General features: G+C 38.4%; 3 protein-coding genes across 6 annotated transcripts; 2 read left to right on the top strand and 1 right to left on the bottom strand.

Annotated features, from left to right (window-relative positions):
- Window positions 1–908: 908 nt before the first annotated feature.
- Window positions 909–10,683, bottom strand: pick1 (protein interacting with prkca 1). 2 transcript variants are annotated; one of them, XM_079642246.1, is made up of 13 exons: window positions 10,542–10,683; window positions 9,991–10,061; window positions 9,296–9,407; window positions 8,628–8,756; window positions 7,321–7,387; window positions 6,793–6,882; window positions 6,645–6,698; window positions 6,488–6,550; window positions 6,025–6,158; window positions 5,826–5,918; window positions 5,694–5,744; window positions 4,343–4,487; window positions 909–2,911 (listed from the first exon to the last, which is right to left on the bottom strand). In XM_079642246.1, exons 2-13 carry the CDS (start codon window positions 10,029–10,031, stop codon window positions 2,652–2,654), a joined length of 1,239 nt encoding a protein of 412 aa, XP_079498372.1. In that variant the 5' UTR covers window positions 10,032–10,061; window positions 10,542–10,683; the 3' UTR covers window positions 909–2,651. The 2 variants fall into 2 exon arrangements, with proteins under 2 accessions (XP_079498372.1, XP_079498373.1); XM_079642247.1 differs by lacking the exon at window positions 10,542–10,683 and adding an exon at window positions 10,324–10,403.
- On the top strand, window positions 8,652–15,192 carry LOC307014400 (galectin-2-like). 2 transcript variants are annotated; one of them, XM_079642263.1, is made up of 5 exons: window positions 8,652–8,791; window positions 13,489–13,548; window positions 13,704–13,783; window positions 14,320–14,491; window positions 14,901–15,192. In XM_079642263.1, exons 2-5 carry the CDS (start codon window positions 13,546–13,548, stop codon window positions 15,045–15,047), a joined length of 402 nt encoding a protein of 133 aa, XP_079498389.1. In that variant the 5' UTR covers window positions 8,652–8,791; window positions 13,489–13,545; the 3' UTR covers window positions 15,048–15,192. The 2 variants fall into 2 exon arrangements, with proteins under 2 accessions (XP_079498389.1, XP_079498388.1); XM_079642262.1 differs by lacking the exon at window positions 8,652–8,791 and adding an exon at window positions 11,491–11,585.
- A 1,193-nt stretch (window positions 15,193–16,385) lies between these two features.
- Window positions 16,386–20,977, top strand: LOC307014401 (galectin-2-like). Of its 2 annotated transcripts, none has more exons than XM_079642265.1 (5): window positions 16,386–16,446; window positions 17,361–17,420; window positions 17,586–17,665; window positions 20,107–20,278; window positions 20,688–20,977. In XM_079642265.1, the coding sequence occupies exons 2-5, from the start codon at window positions 17,418–17,420 to the stop codon at window positions 20,832–20,834; spliced, it is 402 nt and encodes a 133-aa protein (XP_079498391.1). In that variant the 5' UTR covers window positions 16,386–16,446; window positions 17,361–17,417; the 3' UTR covers window positions 20,835–20,977. The 2 variants fall into 2 exon arrangements, with proteins under 2 accessions (XP_079498391.1, XP_079498390.1); XM_079642264.1 differs by lacking the exon at window positions 16,386–16,446 and adding an exon at window positions 16,464–16,626.
- The last annotated feature ends 235 nt before the right edge of the window (window positions 20,978–21,212 follow it).

The following is a 21,212-nucleotide window of genomic DNA, read 5'->3' as shown; positions in this document are numbered from 1 at the left end:
GGCCACTGGGGCTATGCGGCATATCAAATACGTCACAAAGCTATTTATAGATTCATATAAAGCGAAATAGGCCTTTTTTACTGATGGTATACAAAGATCGTTCAGTTATTTGGAGCTTTATTTTTATATCCATTTATATCATCAACTTATATAATATATGATGTTGAGTTCAGGGATCTGTGCAGGTTGACAGTGTTTTATGATGTGATGCTGCCCTCTATGGAGGATGGAACATGACATAAGTATAAATTAATAAATAAATGCATAAATAAATGTATGATTAAATACAAAAATAAATAAATAAATACGGAAATACATATTCTTACTTGTTCACTACTATTTGGGAAATTTGGGAGATTTAAAACCAAAATCATCTGTAAATACTTTATACTTAATTTCATGTTGCTATTTTTTATTCTTGTTGTTATTTATGAAAAACTGGTATTTGTTCCCCTCTGAGGTGTTTTGTGGGAAATCATTACGTTTTCTTCATATTTACTGCCAGTTTTTACGGTACTTTTGTATTATATCTAGCTGTTGTTGTTGTTGTTCAGTTAGAAACAATAGAACAAGATCATCAGCATGAATCTGAAACTTCACCTAACTATGGAGGGAGAGCCCAGCTGCAGCACATTGATCCAACTGAACAGCAAGTTCATTTATATATACATTAAATAAAGTATAAATTGCAACCCTGACAAACACTTTAAAAAAATGTCTTCCTTAAAATAATGAGACTTTTGTGTTATATAAATAGCGAATACATAAATATACCTATCACTCTTTCTCAGGGTTTGAGCTAATTAACCAAATGTGTGATGTATGCTGTTTTACTGCTGAGATCTGATGTTATGCTCTTGAGTTGTATCTGGTATCTGTAAGGGTAAAAAAAAAAAACACAAAACCAATGATGTTGCTTTTCCATTTACTGGTTTAGGAGAGGAAAAACAGTTGATACGTACACGGACTGTTTTTACACCGTTTCCCTTTGTACACACTTATTTACAGGACATGTAGTGTTTGCAGTATTTATTGTTTCCACACAGTGGTAAAGCTCTGTGTGTGCATTCCTCCCTTCTCCTCCTAAACAGAAACGTGCTGTTATGAAGAAGTGAGCAATGCCAGTGTGTTACAGGATACAAATGAACGTATTTGAATTTAAATCAACTGATCTTATGACTAAAACAAGAGGGGATAAAGGAATGTAACAAAGTCTTCATGTAGGAATAAAACGAAGTCTGCTTCAGTCATCTTCTTCATCAACACCTCCACATTTCATCATATTTATCCAGTCATTTTGTCTGTTAAGCTGAGGAGAAAGTGCCACTTGACAATAACCACTAAACATCATTTTAGGTAGTTAGTAGATAGTTCCCTTTTCAAAAAATAAAATGAAAAAGCAAATATAAAAAGGAATAACTTATACAATCCACAACAATATGAATATTGAAACACAGGCCATTACACTTCATTAAGAGCTAAGAAGGCACACCAGATATGCATATAAATCTTAAAGAAAATTAAATCCTTAAAAGCATTCAGATTCAAAATTAAATTAAAGTGAAAAAGAATCACAAACGCTGTTAATTTGAGAGTATCTCAGAAAGAAAACACCACCAACAAACACAAACAAATAGCATTACATAAGAGCTTTTCAGTAGTATTCACCTTCATCCATTTCAACTGCCGTAATTCAATACAAAGAACTACGGATGACCTACAGGTGCAAAAACATTACAACGCCCCGGAACATTTCCATTCGAAGAAACAAATGAAGCAAATAAAAAAACACAAAGGTGCCAAAACACATGGAAATGAAGAAACATCTTGATCAACTTGACGAAACATACGCAGCGTTCCCTAAAAGCGCTGCATAAATGCAACGCTGCAAATACAAAAACATAGCAAGAAGCTCAAAACGCAACGGGAACAGGGACATTAAAAAGTGTCGCACACGGCTGGGACCGGACACGGCTGGGACCGGAGCTCTTGTTGACATTTGGGGATTTTAAAATGTGCCAACTATCACTGTCACTGGAAACGTACCTTAACGTTTCCTGTAGATATTGAATTGCTCTTTTTATTATTATTGTTCTGATGTGTTTATTGTATTTTTGTAACTATGGCGCAACAATTTCCTTCGGGATGAATAAAGTCCTCTTATTTCATCTTAAAAGTGTTATCGGCTTATTTGACCAATGTGGTCACATATTATTGCAGAACTGCTGTAAACTAGTTTGCTAACGTAGCTAACCTAGACATTTCAAATATATTGACAAACCACTTTAGTCCTGATGAGACAGTCTTTCATAATCCCATAATCCCATAATCCCAAACGTGCATCACTTTTTAGTGTCCCCCTTTTCTGTTGTTTCGAGCTTCTTGCAGTGCTACGTTTATGCGGCTCTTTTAGTAATCGCTGCGCATGTTTCCTCAAGTTGGTGAAGATGTTTCTTGTGTGTTTTGGCAAATTTGTGGTTTTATATTTACGTAATTTCTGGAGCGGCAGCGTGTTTCTCCTGATGGAAATGTTTTGGGCCGTTGTAGCACGTTTGCACTGGTCGACCACCGTAAAGGTCGCTGCTTGGTGAGTGCGTTGATATAAAGTGAAGAGCTGCTATGTTATAGGAATGAACTTCATCTCCATTCACTCATTCGTCATCGATCAGTTTCTCAGCGCCGTTCTCTGCCTGTCTTCTTTCCTCTTCTCTTTTTCCCTCCTCCTCCTCTTCCTCCTCTTCCTCCTCGTACTCTCCGCTGTACGACGAATGGCTGCCGTAGTTGATGGTGGTGCGGGAGAGGTCCACTTCGATGGGGAAGACGTCCGCCTCCTTCAGGACGGCGTAGCACTCGTCGTAGTAATGAGACATTCCTGAGACGAAGCGCTGCAGCTGGAACACGATGTCCTGAACTGTGGAGGAGGGAGAGGAGGGAGAGGAGGAAGAGGAGGGAGAGGAGGAAGAGGAGGGAGACATCTTTGTTAAAGGTCTCCTATTATACTGTTTTTCATCAATATATTATAGGTCTCAGATATATACAGAACCTGTCTCTGATTGGCTGAAACACCAAACAGATCATTGCAGCATTACCCATAATCCCCTCTGTTTCAGCCCTGTTTCCAAAGTGCTGATTCTCTGTCTGTTATTTTAGATGAAAATAAGGAGCCCCTCCCCACGCCCCTCTGAGAGACATTTGGTTAAAAAGAACACAATGGTGCTCTAGAGGAGATTCAGGTGATAAGGTGGGGGGGGGGGGGTTGCCTTGGTTGCTGATTGGCTAATGGTTACACAAGCCAACACATCATTATGACATCATCAAGTGGACAAAATCTGATCAGCTCATTTTCAGACAGGTTTTTATAGAAATGGATCAAAAAGAGAGAGAATCTTTGTTCCTGAAACTTTCAGAATGTCTTTACACAGAGGGGACACATGTTGATGTAGAAGAGACATGAAGCAGAGGGGACACATGTTGATGTAGAAGAGACATGAAGCAGAGGGGACACATGTTGATGTAGAAGAGACATGGAGAAGAGGGGACACATGTTGATGTAGAAGAGACATGAAGCAGAGGGGACACATGTTGATGTAGAAGAGACATGGAGAAGAGGGGACACATGTTGATGTAGAAGAGACATGAAGAAGAGGGGACACATGTTGATGTAGAAGAGACATGAAGAAGAGGGGACACATGTTGATGTAGGAGAGACATGAAGAAGAGGGGACACATGCTGATGTAGAAGAGACATGAAAAAGAGGGGGCACATGTTGATGTAGAAGAGACATGAAGAAGAGGGGACACATGTTGATGTAGGAGAGACATGAAGAAGAGGGGACACATGTTGATGTAGAAGAGACATGAAGAAGAGGGGAAACATGTTGATGTAGAAGAGACATGGAGAAGAGGGGACACATGTTGATGTAGAAGAGACATGAAGAAGAGGGGACACATGTTGATGTAGAAGAGACATGAAGAAGAGGGGACACATGTTGATGTAGAAGAGACATGGAGAAGAGGGGACACATGTTGATGTAGAAGAGACATGAAGAAGAGGGGACACATGTTGATGTAGAAGAGACATGAAGAAGAGGGGACACATGTTGATGTAGAAGAGACATGGAGAAGAGGGGACACATGTTGATGTAGAAGAGACATGAAGAAGAGGGGACACATGTTGATGTAGAAGAGACATGAAGAAGAGGGGACACATGTTGATGTAGAAGAGACATGAAGAAGTGGATTTTGCATAATAGCTGACCTTTTAAAAAATGTAATAACTCGCACACTGCCAAACATGAAACAAACACTTTATTAAAAGATATTTAATAAAACCACAACAGACCATGTTTCTGGTCCAGCAGCTCGATCTTCTCCAGAACGTCCTTCCTCATCTTGGCGAAGCGGGCGCGGGCTTCCTGTCGGCACCGCAGCACCAGACGGTACTCGTAGTTCCCGGTGCTGACCCGGTACAGCGGCTCCCCCATGGCCTGCAGCAAGACACACATTGTACACAATATTATATACACAAAAATGGCATCTGACAAGGCCTCGAAACACTCAAATACACCAACGTTAATTTCATGCTATCGACAATAGAACACATTTTGGACATGAAAAAAATAAGCTTGTAAAATAAACTGAGTAAGTCAGTGTTTTTCAAAGTGGGGGCCCCGACCCCCCCGGGGGGCTGCCAGGGGGCACCAGGGGGGTCACGCAAAGTTTTGGGGAATTTTTTTGTCATTTTTGTCATTTTTTAGATGTTATTATTAACTGCATTTCTATCAATCTATGTGTCCTTTGATGCCAATCTTTTAATATTTTTTATTTATTAATATTTTATTTTTTTGCTTTTAAATCACACGACCGCCCTTCAAGCCAATCAGAATCGAGCTGCCGCTACTGAGAGTGAAACTGAGTATCTGCTCAGCTTTTGGAGCAAGTGAGAGCTAGTGAATATTTCGCTCTGCAGCTGGATGAGAGCACGGATGTAGCAAGCAACTATTGTTGTTTATATATATGAATATAAATATGTTTATTGTTAATATTACTGTTAAATATTATATACAAATAGCTTTCAAAAATGCTAAAAATATATGTTAATTGTTCATATTACTGTTCAAAATTATATAATATTATAAAGACAGAAATCACTTTAAAAATGCTTTAAAATAAGTTTACTGTTGATATTACTGTTTAATATTGTGTTAAGAATGTTTATAACAGAAGACACAATCAATGTAATGAATGACAAACAAAAGATAAATAAAATAAAAAATTAGAAGAATAACTGATTATGAATTATTAATACAAATATATAATAAGTAAATGTATTAAGATGTATGATTAATTTGTCATATTTTCCATCATAATGTACTCATCATTTAAAAAAAAAATTGCAACAGGGGGGTCCCCGCCAGAGGATAATGCTATATGGGGGTCCTTGGCATGGCAAAGTATGGGAACCCCTGGAGTAAGTTACACCACAAATACAAACTCTGTCAAATAACATACTTCAATCTATCGCATAAATAAATGAAATAAAACAGACGCTCCTCCCCCATCCCAATCCCCCGTCATCTACACTTTATATACCTACTTTTTAATTTGATTTGGTTCTGTGATATTTATTTATTCTGCTTAGAAGATGTTAGTTAATTAAAGTTATTTCAAAAAGAATAAAAAGGAGAACTTACGATGCTGCTGTATTCTTCATCATCCATTTCCTTCACCTTCAGGCAGTACGACTGAAACACAACAAATGAATGCAGTCTCTCTGTTGACGAATACAATTGTTGAACAGATTTAAACACATGTTTCCACCTTACCAGATACTCGAACTTCACGTCCAGGTACTTCCTGATGGTGAGCTTCGTGTCGGGAATGGCTTTGTGAAGATATGTGTTCAGATCGTGGAGCATCTAAATAACAACACATGATGCTTAATAAGGAGCATTTCAAAAAGCAATCTAGAGATCTTGATGTTTTCAGTGAGTACTTCAAAGCCAGAAGTTGATCTGTACTCACAGGTTTGATGGTCTTCAGCAGCTTGATGCCGTATTTCTCGATGCTGCGATGAGCGTCTGCAAACTTCACGAAAGCCTCGCTGGCTGCAGCCTGAGGCTCTCGAACCCCGATGACCGAGAACACATCGCCAAACGCTGCAGGGGAACATTTCCAAATACCAATCAGATACATGAGGCAATAAAACTAAATCCATTAGGATGATTTCAGAATCAGAAATCCTTTATTCGTCCAACAGCAGGAACATTTACACTGTTACAGTAAAAGAGACGGTGCAGACAAAGGGTAGACTAACATGTTAAATAAGGAGGCAAGCACACGTGAATGAAATCAAATCAATCAACTACACACCCAAGGTACAGGTTAAATAATATCATTCTCAAGTGTTTTCTTCTTTCTCTAGTACATGTTAAAGGTAAAAGTGATTTTAACAAACTGTTTAGCATTTACACTTTCTGTAACTCACCTCTGTGTGTTTGAGAAAGCTCAAAGAAAGCTCGGAGTAGTCTCTTCGTGTGCTCCATCAGACCTACAGGCAAACAGAAGAATGAGACATTGGTTAAAACAAATAACATTCAACATCAGATTTCAAATAATCACATTTCTTGTTGATTTATTTGTACCTTTGTAGAGCTCTGCTGTCTTCTCCAGCTCCTCCAGTCTTTTGACCAGTCCGTCTGTGAAGCAAATTAAATCCACACAACTATAGCTTTATATTTACCTAAATAAAAATCCCTAAAGATTTCACAATGATCCCAATAATTATCTCACCGTTACATAGAATCGCTCGACTGAGTCCCAGAGCATCAGCTGTGCCGGAGCTCAGATTCTCCACCAGGCGGTGTTTCACTTTCTTCAGCACTGAAACATTGGATTACAATATTTAACATGTATGCTATAGTAGTGTGTGTGTGTGTGTGTGTGTGTGTGTGTGTGTGTGTGTCTGTGTCTGTGTCTGTGTCTGTGTCTGTGTCTGTGTCTGTGTCTGTGTCTGTGTCTGTGTGTGTGTGTGTGTGTGTGTGTGTGTGTGTGTGTCTGTGTCTGTGTGTGTGTGTGTGTGTGTGTGTGTGTGTGTGTGTGTGTCTGTGTCTGTGTGTGTGTGTGTGTGTGTGTGTGTGTGTGTGTGTGTGTGTGTGTGTGTGTGTGTGTGTGAGTCTCTGTCTGTCTGTCTTTCTGAAGGACTGTCTGTGTGTGTGTGTTTGTGCGTGTGCGTGTGCGCGCGCGTGTGTGTGTGTGCGTGTGCGTGTCTGCGCGCGTGTGTGTGTGTGTGTGTGTGTGTGTGTGTGTGTGTGTGTGTACCTATATCCAGAGACTTCCCCTGTTTGGGGTCTGCCTGCAGTTTGTTGTAGTGGATGACTGCTTCCCCCTGTGGAAACATAAGCAGGAGATCAACAACAACAACAAATAAACTTCTTATATCTTCAAGTCAACCAGTTCTATACAAAGTAAAGTCCTTTTGTATTCATTGTATTTGACAAAAATATAAAATCATCGCATAAAATACAAGGAAGTATTCTGTTAGATGTGGTAAAAATGGATGATGTGCAAATGTTTTATATGGCAAAAAATAATTTAAAAGGCGAAGAAAATACATCTGGAAACATAAATATGAATAAATATGTTTTCAACATTTTGATTAAGCAATACATAATTAAAATGAGAACAAATGTTAGCAATATATGTAAAACAAATGCAGCAAGAACAGTCAGTTACAGGCATAAATAAAAATATGTGAAATTATAAAAAAAAGTAATAAAGTTTCTTTGTTCCAAGAACTGCAATAAGAAATGTGTGATAAAATAAATAAACTAATAAACATCAAAAAAACATGTGTAAATAAATGCCACCGGTGAAACTCACGTGCACATTTATTTGCACTGACAGCAGAATGTAATCCATGAAATCCCACAGCGCACCCTGTCTTTAATCCAACATGCAGGAGGTCATGACATTTTTCTGGGTGCGAACAATGGAGGGCAGAAACAACACAGCCGCTCTGCAGCGTTGACTTTATCCTGCTTTTATCAGCAGTGGAGGCGCTTTTTTCCACAGAGTGTTTGCACCCATAATAAGTCAACTGTCCCACTGTTCACCGATCAGCCTGCAGCCGAGACGGGACACAAAACTGTGGGTAATGTTTTCATCCTTTTCCATGTTACTCTGTATGTTCAAATGTATTTAAAGACACTGGTGGTGTGACGTTAGGTTGATGTTTACACTTTGAAACCAATGGAACATGTCGGAATCTTTTTCTGAAAAGTTATTCCACGGTTGAGGAATAATCCTTTTCATATACACTTTATAACTTTGTGAGAATGTCCCAGCTGTGGGATGAACAAATGATTTCTGAATGTAAACACAAGAGAATATTGAACCCTGAGTGCATGATGTGGGGAAAGCCAACTCACAGCCACAAAGCACGGTTAGCTGCTTTCGATTATTGGGTTTAATTTGTATCTCAGTAAAAGCAAATACTTCCCTAATCACTAACAGAGAAGAATGTGGTCCAAAACTAGACTTTGAAACCACATCACGATCTAAAAGTTCAATACTGAACCCTCTGCTCCTGGTGTTGTTCGGACTGTAAATCATTGTGTCAGTGTTACCTGCACAGCTTGGATCATCTTGGCCACCTCCACTTTGGTCTTTCCCTTCACTGGCTTCCCGTTCACGCCTGTGAGCTCATCGCCTGCCGCCACCGTCCCATCCAGAGCTGCGGGGGTGTTATCAAACACCTGGGAGACAACACAATCCTCATTTTAAAAAAAAGGTACCAATGACACAGATTTATATTTTACTTTCTTTTATGGTTTTCTTCACACACAAACAAATATTACATTTCAAAGAGAACAGTGCCTGTATGGAGACGATCTACTATGACTACTTTGTTGATATGTACCTTAACCATTTCCCTAGCCCTTAAGAAATGTGTCTTCCATTACTTTCAACTTGTATGTGATTTTCTCCATTATTCGGATATCACACCGACAGATGCTCCCATATGTCCCAAGTATAATACCAGACAGGTTCGAGGGATTCTATAGCCTAATACCTTGCAGAGAACACAGTGTACACAGTCCCAGAAAGGTTGCATTTCACTGCAGCTCCAAAACACATGTGTATAGTGAGGTTCCAGATGTTTACAAAGTCTCCAGCATTGTTGTTGAGTGTTTGTTTACTACACCAATGACACAGATTTTTTTTTTTTCATTTTAAACTTCATAGAAATGTGCTGATTCATAAACAGGGTTATAATCACTTGCTGTGTTCCTACCTGGACGATGTAGAGACACGGACAGTACTGAGCTCCTCCTCCAATGCTGATCCCAATCAGGTTATTAGGGTCTTTCTTCAGAACCACAGTACCAGGTACCGTTGGTATCCCCCTGTTGAGGAGACAACATGATACATTCAAAAACAACTGGGCAATATATTAATTCTACAAAGATACCGTGATATGAAACTAGATATCTTCCTGGATTTAGGACACTGCTTATGTGTTATCGTGGTTTTAACTGGCTGCATTACAGTAAAGCATGTCATTTTCTGAATGAACCAGACTGTACCATCTGTTTAAGCATCTGCCTTTATCAACTCTGCCATTATATCCACATTACAGATGATTTCTTTCCCCAAATGTCATTGTGTTAATATGCCAAAGCACCAATAGTCAACCCTGCAATATCGTTGAAATATGGATATCGAGACATCAGATTTTCTCCATATCGACTCGCACCACATTGAGTTTTGTAGCATTTGAGTGTTCATGTTTTTGCACAATTCTTAGTAGTCAAGCATTTTATTGTAAAGTTTAAAAAGTGTATAAGTAATGAGAAGAATGAGTATTAAGTCCATATCAGGAGTCACACTATTAGCTACTGTTTTTGCCTTTATATGAACTGAAGATTTAAGGATAACACACATTGAATGGCTCAGGTTACAAAAAGGAAACACGTTATTATTACTCACAGTTTGTCCTCCTCCAACTCATAGTCCATGTCTGTGAACATCACAGCGCAGCGTCACTGTCCCTGGTCAACCTGTGAATCATCAACGTAAAAACCACTGCATTAAAATCATGAAGGAGGATTGGTCAAATATCACTTGAGCAGCTGTTTCACGAGCTACAGGTACACAATAAAAGTCATTTGAAGTAAGCTAATCGGGATGGAAAATACAGTATCTATAACATTGATTAAAACTCTAAATAAAGCAGGACAGAAGAGCTTTGTTCGCTGTAACTGATCTCAGAGCTGCAGCAGGTGGACAAACAGCTGGTGGCTAACAGTTCATAATAACTACCTGATGTTCACCTGGTAACTGAGTCTGAATACGTGCAACATTTAAACTAAACACATCGACGTATGATCTAAAAACAACACGTGTAATATCTATGTATAATGACGTAAGTCAAAAGCAGGGGAAATTGCATGCTAACATTAGCTGCTACTGTTGGCTACTGCAGGTGGAAGAGCAGAAGTCGTTTGTTCAGAAACGTTAACACGTCGTAAATAATTTACCTTAATTATATTTTTGCACAGGGTTGTCATTCAGGTGTCCCTTAGTGTTCATAAATCGCCCCCTTTTGACGAAATTATCTTTTAATTCAATTTCTGAATCCACTGACAGCTCCTCTGTTTACTTTCTGACGTCACTGCCGGGATCATAGCGGAAGTGGTCATAGGCGAGACTTTTTACATTTTAAATGTTTTTGGATGGTTTCCTTTATTAATAAACAAAACAAAATGAGGTAAAAATGGCGTAAATATACAGATGAAATGGTAACATTATCCCACCATCGGTAAATTCCAGTAACACAATTAAACAATTGAATAACTGAAATGGTCACAAAAAAACATGTTCTGCATAGATAAATAGCTGATAAATAGACATGTAACATATATAAACTAGAGAATGCGATTCCTGAAGAAATTGCTATTGGGAATGCTTTATGCTGAAAATCTGACGCTAAACTGCTATGCTGAAATGTAATGTGTAAGAAGAAAGTGAAGAATTTAGATTGAAATGATACATGAACACTGGGGGCTTGAATGTGTGATGAGAGAAGAAAAGAAAGTAAAAAGGCTTTGAAAATCAGCAGAATATTTAAACTGCAAACTTCTGAACTAACTTGATGGCGAATGATCTGTCGCCATGGCAACGGCATTTGTCGACACCCCTATACTACGCTTAGATGAGTTGATGGCTGCATCGTTACCAAACCTCTGAAGTTTTGGGGCGTTTGGAGCAGTTTCACTGAAGTTATGAGAAAACCGTGTTTCATGGCGAGCATTGTGTTGCCATGGTAACGGCATTTGAAGAAATCTCAAAACTGTCCCGTAGATGTCTTCACGGCTGGACTGTTTTGCACACTGCTATCTGAAGTCTGCTGCTCTGAGCATGTCAGTTGGAGTGATGACATCATCGTGTTCCATTGCACAGGTGTTTATAGTTGAGCTAACGAGGTGCCTAGACTTCAAAGGCTTCATTGTTCTGAATGAGAGATGAACCTCTTACATGTGAACGTTTTGCGGAAGAACCGTAACAGATATCTGTGAAATTTCGTAAGTTGAGTATCTGAAGTGTAATTTTTGTGTACTTTCGGGTTAATAATGTGGCCTTTTTGGCAGTTTAACTAAAGGTGTGCGGCTGCTGCTGTGAGGAAATATCAGCCTGAAATTACAATGGGCTTTAATGGAGGAATGTTGAACGTTTTTGTCACTTCATGCCCTCAAGAGGCACTTTGTTTAATTATTTTTTTCTTAATTATTTGTCATTTTTCAAGCCACGAGATGTCTTCCTACGTTTGTCATGATAAATTATGTATCAGGAATGTAGGGTTTGGGAATTATGGCAGTTTAAAAAATATATATGAATGCGAATTTCAAGCTGTCCTCCACTCTTGCTGTGACATCACACACTCTAGTTAATGTTAAAATGTGAAGAAAACCTCTAAAACAAGGTCTGAACTATGTTTAATATCTCTAAAAGTAAGAATCAGATTTAAAAGTTGTTTTACACGAATTATGTCAAAGATGTGTAACTTTTTAAAGTTGGAATGAGGTTTCTGTGAAAAGTGAAAGTATGAATGAACAGTTAGCAGTTGAAGTCGCATGAAGATTTGTTGAAGTCTGACGATTTCCTCCATTGACTTCAATGTTAAAAATGATATGTATTATGGGATGTATCTCTGGAATTATGAAAGTTATGAATGAGAAAAGTAATAGCAATCGATTCCCGACCGAGCTGAACGTTTTGATGTTTGAACGGAGTTTCTGCGATGTTCAATGCGGGATGAGAAGAGGGCCAAAATAACCCGGCGGAATAATAATAAAAATGTTGTCCGTAGAAGAACAGTTAGTTGGAATGCTGTTAACAGCATTCCCACTAAATAAAGGTTCATTTATTCGAAAGACTATTTTGTGAGACATGATGGGGATTAGGTGATCGACACGTGTACACGTCACGGGCCTCATATATACAGTCTATGGTTGGGGCAGACATTAGAATCGCGAGTTTTACCGCCATCTTGTGGCCAAAAGGTGTAACTGCAATATCCTTTCGAAAAATGTACAACTACAACGGACACATTGTGAGACATTTCACGATAGAGGCAGCTTAATAGCGCATTTCAGGACTGGGCGAACAATAACATTGGTACTGACTGATGCTCCTGAAATTATTTGCTAGCACTGTAGCATTGTTAGCTCTATAAACTGTTACTCCTGTTAGCCACCTAACTCATGTTTTATCCAACTCGTGTCGGAGGATAGAGATTTTTAATTTAAATATATTAAGTGGCAAGACGTGTAACCTCTTATTTAATTAGTTTAGTTTGTTTGCTGTTACATTACCTTTTTTATTTTATAATTAACCGGAACAGAAGTGGTTTCTATACAGTGATGAGCTTGACGAATTTTAAGTCTTGCAGTTCTAAAGTTTGACAACCCATGTGTACCAAGCAGAAAGGTTTATGAATAAAGGCATGGAAGTAGTTGAAAGCATACAAAGTTATTACGATAAAATATTAAACTGCCAAATAATCAATATGTTCTTTAAACATTTTTAAACATGCAGATTATCATAGCATACTATTTGAATACAGTAGTAGAGTATTACAGAAGGTTCTACTTGTGCTCCAATGTAATCTATAATGCATGCAGACCCTCCTTAATGGAAACAATGGCTCCCAATCTTGATATATTTTTCAAAGTTCTTGACAGAGTAGTTTTATAAACACATCACAGTATCACAGTGGCAGCTGCTACTCAAAATCCTGCTCTGTGATTAATCTCATTTTCAATATTAGTCCAACAGCAATGATTAAAGAGAGCTGAGCCTCTGCATTGAATGGGCTTCTTGATTGTCATGATGACGAACGACCCACATTGCTGAGTCCTTTGTGCTTCACATTATAAATTAAGAGAAACTTCACAGTCTTCTTACTACTTACCTTTTGTCTTCCAGTGCAGAAAGACCATCTTCCATCAGCTGCAGGAGTGTTAACTTACACCCACTATCACAATGGTAAGTTCATCTGCTTTGTTTTGTCTTTAACTACTGCCTTATGAACAGTTTGCAGCCTGTAATTGGTTGAATACAACTCTAATACTATTATGACAAACAGCCTTCTGTAATTTTCCCAATAAATTGTTTAAAACTTTAATTTCTGTGTTTCTCAGCTACTTGAAATGAAGCATCTGAGTCTGACGGACGGAGACAGGCTGAAAGTGAAGGGGATCATTCAGCATGATGCCGAGAGGTAAGCAAACCAAACACACAAAACATATTTAGTACAAATGTTAAAACTTGAATAAATTGTTTTGTTGCAACTTCAAATCAGTTGCTCTCTATAGAATGATGGGTGAACAATAAATGCACAACATATTTGTTTAGTAATCCTCTTAAGGATAAGGATCTTAAATTCTTGCAAGTATATATAGGCTCATCCTACAAGTCAGTGCCCTAGCCTAGACTGAGTAACATAGGACATTTTAAAGGGGCACTGGATGTTGTACGGATGTTGTTTTTATCACCTTCTTCTGAGTGTGGAAAACAAATACTTTTGTAAGTACGTTTTTTTTCTTCCTGTTAACTTCAGGTCAGTTATTTTCCTAAAACCCTTATCTTGCAGTGTTATAAAACATTTGATACTATACTAAAACATCTGTTTAGTATTACAATACTTCTTTAAATCTTTAAGGTTACATTTCCACACCTTTTTTAAACCACATTCATTAAAGTAGCCTTGTGATTAAATAATATTGAACCTCTGTTTATAATCTTTGATCGATCCAGATTCAAGATCGAGCTGGGCTGTGGTACGGACGACATCGCGCTGCACTTTAATCCCCGTTTTGATGACGACGCTGATGGTTCCGTTATTGTTTGCAACTCAAAGACTGGTGGGTCTTGGGGCAAAGAGGTCCGGGACACACACAACCCTCTACACCGGGGAAGAGAGGTCAAGGTGAGGAACACTGATGTTCATATCAGTATGTAGTGTCTCTACTTCATGTCTCCATGCTTAAATGTTCAACAAGCTCTTTATTTTTCTCATACTGCCTGTGCTGCAGCCCCTCTTTTCACCCTCTGTCTGAAACCAGAGCCCAGTCTGCTCTGATTGGTTAGCTGGCCAGCTCTGTTGTGATTGGTCAACCTCTTAGAGATGTCCCGCCCCTTAGCCTATCATATACAATGTGTTGGAGCACTAGCCAATAGATAATAGCTAGAGTTACATATTGACATTACTGAGTCCAATGGAGTCGTTTTCTCTTGAAGTGCATTTCCTAAACCAGATTACATCAACCATTTCAGTTTTTTTAGGAACGTTGTTAGATTTTTCTCAGATTCCTTTCTTATAATCTTTTCTATTTCAGCTGGAGTTGATGCTTGCTGGAGACATGTTTGAGGTGCTGCTTCCTGACGGACAGCAGCTGCAGTTTCCAAACCGTGAGAACGTGGACGTCATCAACTACGTCCAAATCGCAGGAGACTTCAAGCTGACTTCCTTCAAGATCTGCTAAAAGACACATGGTTAAAGATGAGACTTTGAGACAGTTATTGTAAGAAATATTGTTAAGGGGTGTAGATCTTCAATGTGAATTTGAAATATATCTTTATTGGAAAATGTCCCGTTGTGCTCAAGAAAATAAAATGTTTAAATTCGAAGGATCTTTTGTTTTTTTATTTGAGTTGTTGTAGCTTAATTCTGGGTTTGGAAACAATATTTGAACCAACTTTTCAACTAAAGAAATACAGTATCAGTGCACTCATGAGCAGCAAATGAGACAACAAATCAACACTGGCATTACTTTACTATAAAACCCATGCAAACATAGTATGAATTGATAGAAATAACTTGAAGTGTAATGAATGGGCGTCACTTCGTTAGAAAAAGTGGTAGGGACGATTTTCCAGATTCAACATCAGCATAGCAGAAGACAAAATATGTCCCTCTCCTTGATGCTGAACCTCAAGCACCTGCATGAAAAACCAAGGCATAGACCTCTGAACCACCAATGTGTTTAAAAAAAAACGCCTAACTATAGGTCTTGATTCTCTTCACCTGGTGCCCTTGGGTTTGTCCTACCCTGCCCAGCTGTGTCTTGTCCTCTGATTAGTTCTGCATGTATTTAAGTTCTGGTTTTCTGTTGGTGGATTTGGAGGGATTCTTGAGTCAGATCTGGTATTTTCCATTCAAACCATTGTCTGTCCCGCAATTGGGTCCTACCTGCTCTGCTTATCCCTGACAAATTGTTGCGGTAATTTACATACGTTACTTTTATTATTCTACAGGAAATGTTGTATTTTACTGCACCATGATATTATGTCTGCAGTGACCGAGGTATTTTAAAAAAAAAATCATATTTATGCTACATGATGTATGGTAGATAATTTACAAAATCTAAAATGAGTGTATGAAGTCTAATAGATTTGTTTTTGTAAAGCAGTATTGATTCTGTTGAAGCAATGAAGCCTCATCGGCAGAACAGCAGAGATTTGTTATTGTTCTGATTAAAATAATACTTTTACAATATGATGTTTTATTATATTTTCTCTGGCCTTCAAGAAAAGATAAGTGGAGTTACACCAGTTCATTTATTAACAATGTACAGAGGTTTATCACAAGCGTAATAACTGAAATGGTCACAAAAAAACATGTTCTGCATAGATAAATATACATGTAATATAAAGGTTTATTCTAAAGACTCTTTTGTGAGCCATGATGGGGGTTAGGTGATCGTCACGTGACCAATTGGGGTACTCGAGCTAGCAGTTTTTTCACCCTTTCGTTGGGGCAGACCGGGCAGACATTAGAATCGAGACTTTTACCGCCATCTCGTGGTCAAAAGGTGGAACTGCAATATATGAAATGAATAAAGCCAGCGGCATTACAGACATGACAGATCGCTAACACTTCCGGTGAGTACTTTCGAAAAATCGAGTGGTCGAACTGAAGCATTTCGAGACAATTATCGGTCCATATTCCCCTAATGTCCCAGTGCCAGTCTTAAATTGAAACTACAACGGACACATTGTGAGACATTTGACGATAGAGGCAGCTTAATAGCGCATTTCAGGACTGGGCTAACAATAATATTGGTACTGACTGATGCTCCTGAAATTGTTTGCTAGCACTGTAGCATTGTTAGCTCTATAAACTGTTACTCCCGTTGGCCACCTAACTCTCACGTTTTATCATAACTCGTGTCAGTGAATAGAGATTTTTGATATAAATCTATTAAGTGGCAAGACGTGTAAGTTAACCTCTTATTTAATTGCTTTAGTTTGTTTGCTGTTACATTGCCTTTTATTTTGTAATTAACCAGAAGTGGTTTCTATACAGTGACGAGCTTGAAGGATTTTAAGTCTTGCAGTTCTAATGTTTGATAACCACGTGTACCAAGCAGAACGTTTTAGGAATAAAGGGTATAGAAATAATTAAAAACATACAAAGTTATTAAAACAAAATACACGTAAACTGCCCAAACTGTCAATATGTTCTTTAAAAAAATGTAAACACGCAGATTATCATAGCAGACTATTTGATTAAAGTAGAGTGTATTGCAGTAGGTGGTGCTTGTGCTCCAATGTAATCTATAATGCATTGCAGACCCTCCTCAATGGAAACAATGGCTCCCAATCTTGATATATTTTTCAAAGTTCTTGACAGAGTAGTTTTTATAAACACATCACAGTATCACAGGGGCAGCTGCTACTCAAAATCCTCTCTGTGATTAATAAAATGTTCAATATTATTTAGTCCAACAGCAGTGCTTCACATTATAAATTAAGAGAAACTTCAGTCTTCTTACTACTTACATGTTGTCTTCCAGTGCAGAAAGACCATCTTCCATCAGCTGCAGGAGTGTTAACGAACACCCACTATCACCATGGTAAGTTCATCTGCTTTGTTTTGTCTTTAACTGTACTGTCTAATGAACAGAGTATGTGTTTGCAGCCTGTAATTGGTTGAATATAACTCTAATACTATTATGACAAAGGGCCTTCTGTAATTTGCCCAATAAATTGTTTAAAACTTTAATTTCTGTGTTTCTCAGCTACTTGAAATGAAGCATCTGAGTCTGACAGTCGGAGACAGGCTGAAAGTGAAGGGGATCATTCAGCATGATGCCGACAGGTAAGCAAACCAAACACACAAAACATATTTAGTACAACCTTTTAAACTAAATATGAGAATATGGTCATATGCATTAACAAATGTATTCTGGAAAGAAAATACTTTTAAAACTTGAATAAGTTGTTTTGTTGCAACTTAAGAGAATGATGGGTGAACAATAAATGCACAAAATATTTGTTTAGTAATCCTCTTAAGGATCTTAAATTCTTGCAAGAATGGCTCATCCTACAAGTCATTGCCCTAGACTGAGTGACATAGGACATTTTAAAGGGGTACTGGATGTTGTTCGGATGTTGTTTTTATCACCTTCTTATGAATGTGGAAAAAAAAGACTTTTGTAAGTATGTTTTTTTTCTTCCTGTTAACTTCAGGTCAGTTTTGTTATTTTCCTAAAACCCTTATCTTGCCGTGTTATAAAACATTTCATACTATACTAAAACATCTGTTTAGTATTACAATACTTCTTACTGGTGACTGATGTTGCACTCTGATCATTCCTGTGTTTTCTTTGAGAGCTCTATTTCTGTTCACAAAAATGTTCAAAAAGAGGTAACCACAAAGCGATATTTAACTGAAAATACTAGGGAAATGTTTACTCAGAAAATTTTTTCCACACTAACATCTCAGTAAAAAAGCTAGTACATCATTTGAATTCAAACATTAAAAATGTTATAGATGCCATTGCTCCAACTAGGGTAAAGGAAGTGACTGGGAAGAAAATATCTCCATGGAGAAAGGCTATGACCGTGAGAACAGAAAAAAGAGAGTGTTGAAAAGCTGTACGCAGGTGGCGAAAAACAAATCTCCAGGTGCACTTTGAAATCTATAAAGAGAGACTTGGCCTTTAAACACAGACAGTGGCAGAACTTCAGTGTTAGTATTGTTAGATCTCAGTGCTGCGTTTGACACTGTTGACCACAACATATTACTAGACCGACTGGAAAACCGGGTGGGACTTTCATCAACAGTTCTAAATTGGTTTGAATCCTACTTAAAGGACAGAAACAACTTTGTTTTTATTGGTAAATACAAATCTGAGTTGACAAATATGACATGTGGGGTTCCTCAAGGCTCCATCTTGGGGCCTCCTCTCTTTAACATCTACATGCTACCACTGACTCAGATAATGAAAAACAACAAAATAAGTTACCATAGCTATGCGGATGACAAAGACATTTACATAACCATTTCACCAGGAGACTATGCTCCAATTCAAACACTGAGTAAGTGCATTGAACAAATCAATGACTGGATGCGTCAGGACGTTCTCCAATTAATTTCATTTAATTTCAAACCTTTATTTATACAGATGAATCCCATTGAGATCATTGATCTCTTTTTCAAGGGAGACCTGCTCAAGTAGTTCCACATGAAACATAAAAACATAAATAGAACAACAAAAGGAAAATCAAACAGATAAAACTGAGGAAATGGTTTTTGGAGCCAAGGCCGAACGTACAAAAGTGCAATGTTCAAAACAACAGATAAAGCCAGAAATCTAGGTGTGGTCATGGACTCTGACCTGAGTTTCAACAGTCACATTAAAACAGTTACTAAATCAGCCTACTATCACCTAAAGAATATATCTAGTATGAAAAGATTAATGTCACAGCAGGATTTGGAAAAACTTGTCCATGCTTTTATCTTCAGTAGACTTGACTACTGTAATGGTGTCTTTGCAGGTCTCACTAAAAAATCTATTTAGAAAGCTGCAGCTGATTCAGAACGCTGCTGCTCGAGTCCTCACTAACACTAAGAAAGTGTTTCACATCACTCCTGTTCTGAAGTCTTTACACTGGCTTCCTGTGTGTCAAAGAATAGATTTCAAAATACTACTGCTGGTTTATAAAGCACTGAATGGTTTAGGCCCAAAATACATTTCTGACCTCCTGCTAAATTGTGAACCATCCAGATCTCTCAGGTCTTCAGGGACGGGTCAGCTTTCTGTCCCTAGAGTCAGAGCTAAACATGGAGAAGCAGCGTTCAGTTATTATTCTCCAAATTTCTGGAACAAACTCCCAGAAACCCGCAGGTCCGCTGCAACTCTGACTACTTTTAAATCCAGACTAAAGACTTTTCTTTTTGCCGCTGCTTTTAATTTAAACTGAGCCGTTGTGTTCATCAGTAAAGTGGAACTTTTGTGTGAACTATTCATATCTTAAACTGCACTGTAACTTTTTATTCATGTATTTTTTCTTTTAATTTTTCTTTTAATATCTTTTCTTTTTAATGACTGTTTTTAAATGCCTTTGTCTGAATGTCTTTCCTTGTTGTAAAGCACCTTGAATTGCCTTGTGTTGAAAGGTGCTATATAAATAAACTTGCCTTGCCTTTAAATCTTTAAGGTTACATTTCCACACCTTTTTAAACCACATTTCTATTAAAGTAGCCTTGTGATTATATAATATTAAACCTCTGTTTATAATCTCTGATCCATCCAGTTTCAAGATCGATCTGGGCTGTGGTACGGACGACATCGCGCTGCACTTTAATCCGCGTTATGATGACGACGCTGATGGTTCCGTTATTGTTTGCAACTCAAAGACTGGTGGGTCTTGGGGCGATGAGGTCCGGGACACACACAACCCTCCACACCGGGGAAGCGAGGTCAAGGTGAGGAACACTGAGGTTCATATCAGTATGTAGTGTCTCTACTTCATGTCTCCATGCTTAAACGTTCAAAAAGCTCTTTATTTCTCTCCTACTGCCTGTACTGCAGCACCTCTTTTCACCCTCTGTCTGAAACCAGAGCCCAGTCTGCTCTGATTGGTTAGCTGGCCGGCTCTGTTGTGATTGGTCAACCTCTTAGAGATGTCCCGCCCCTTAGCCTATCATATACAATGTGTTGGAGCACTAGCCAATAGATAATAGCCAGAGTTACATAGTGACATTGCTGAGTCCAATGGAGTCGTTTTCTCTTGAAGTGCATTTCCTAAACCAGATTACATCAACCATTTCAGTTTTTTTAGGAACGTTGTGAGATTCTTCTCAGATTCCTTTCTTATAATCTTTTCTATTTCAGCTGGAGTTGACGCTGGCTGGAGAAGTGTTTGAGGTGGTGCTTCCTGACGGACAGCAGCTGCAGTTTCCAAACCGTGAGAACGTGGACGTCATCAACTACGTCCAAATCGCAGGAGACTTCAAGCTGACTTCCTTCAAGATCTGCTAAAAGACACATGGTTGAAGATGAGACTTTGAGACAGTTATTGTAAGAAATATTGTTAAGGAGTGTAGATCTTCAATGTGAATTTGAAATGTATCTTTATTTGAAAATGTGCCGTTGTGCTCAAGAAAATAAAATGTTTAAAGGTCCCATGTCATGCTTTTCTGGTTATTACCCGTCCCCTTGTGTCATGAAGGAACTCAGCCTGAGCACACACACAAACCCCCAGCCAGGCTGCGGGTTTGTGTGTGAGCTCGGGCTGGGTTTAGCTGTGTCTCGCAGACGGCCACTGGGCTCACGGGGAGGGGGGCAGGAGCTACAATAAGCCGTTTAGGACAGAGAGAATACACATACTATACAGAGATGCTGTATGAGAAACCAATG

The sequence above is a fragment of the Notothenia rossii genome (assembly GCF_949606895.1).
Source record: "Notothenia rossii genome assembly, chromosome: 8".
Lineage (NCBI taxonomy): Eukaryota > Metazoa > Chordata > Actinopteri > Perciformes > Nototheniidae > Notothenia > Notothenia rossii.
Note: the sequence above shows the minus strand (reverse complement) of the source record. Positions and strands in the feature narration are given on the sequence as shown.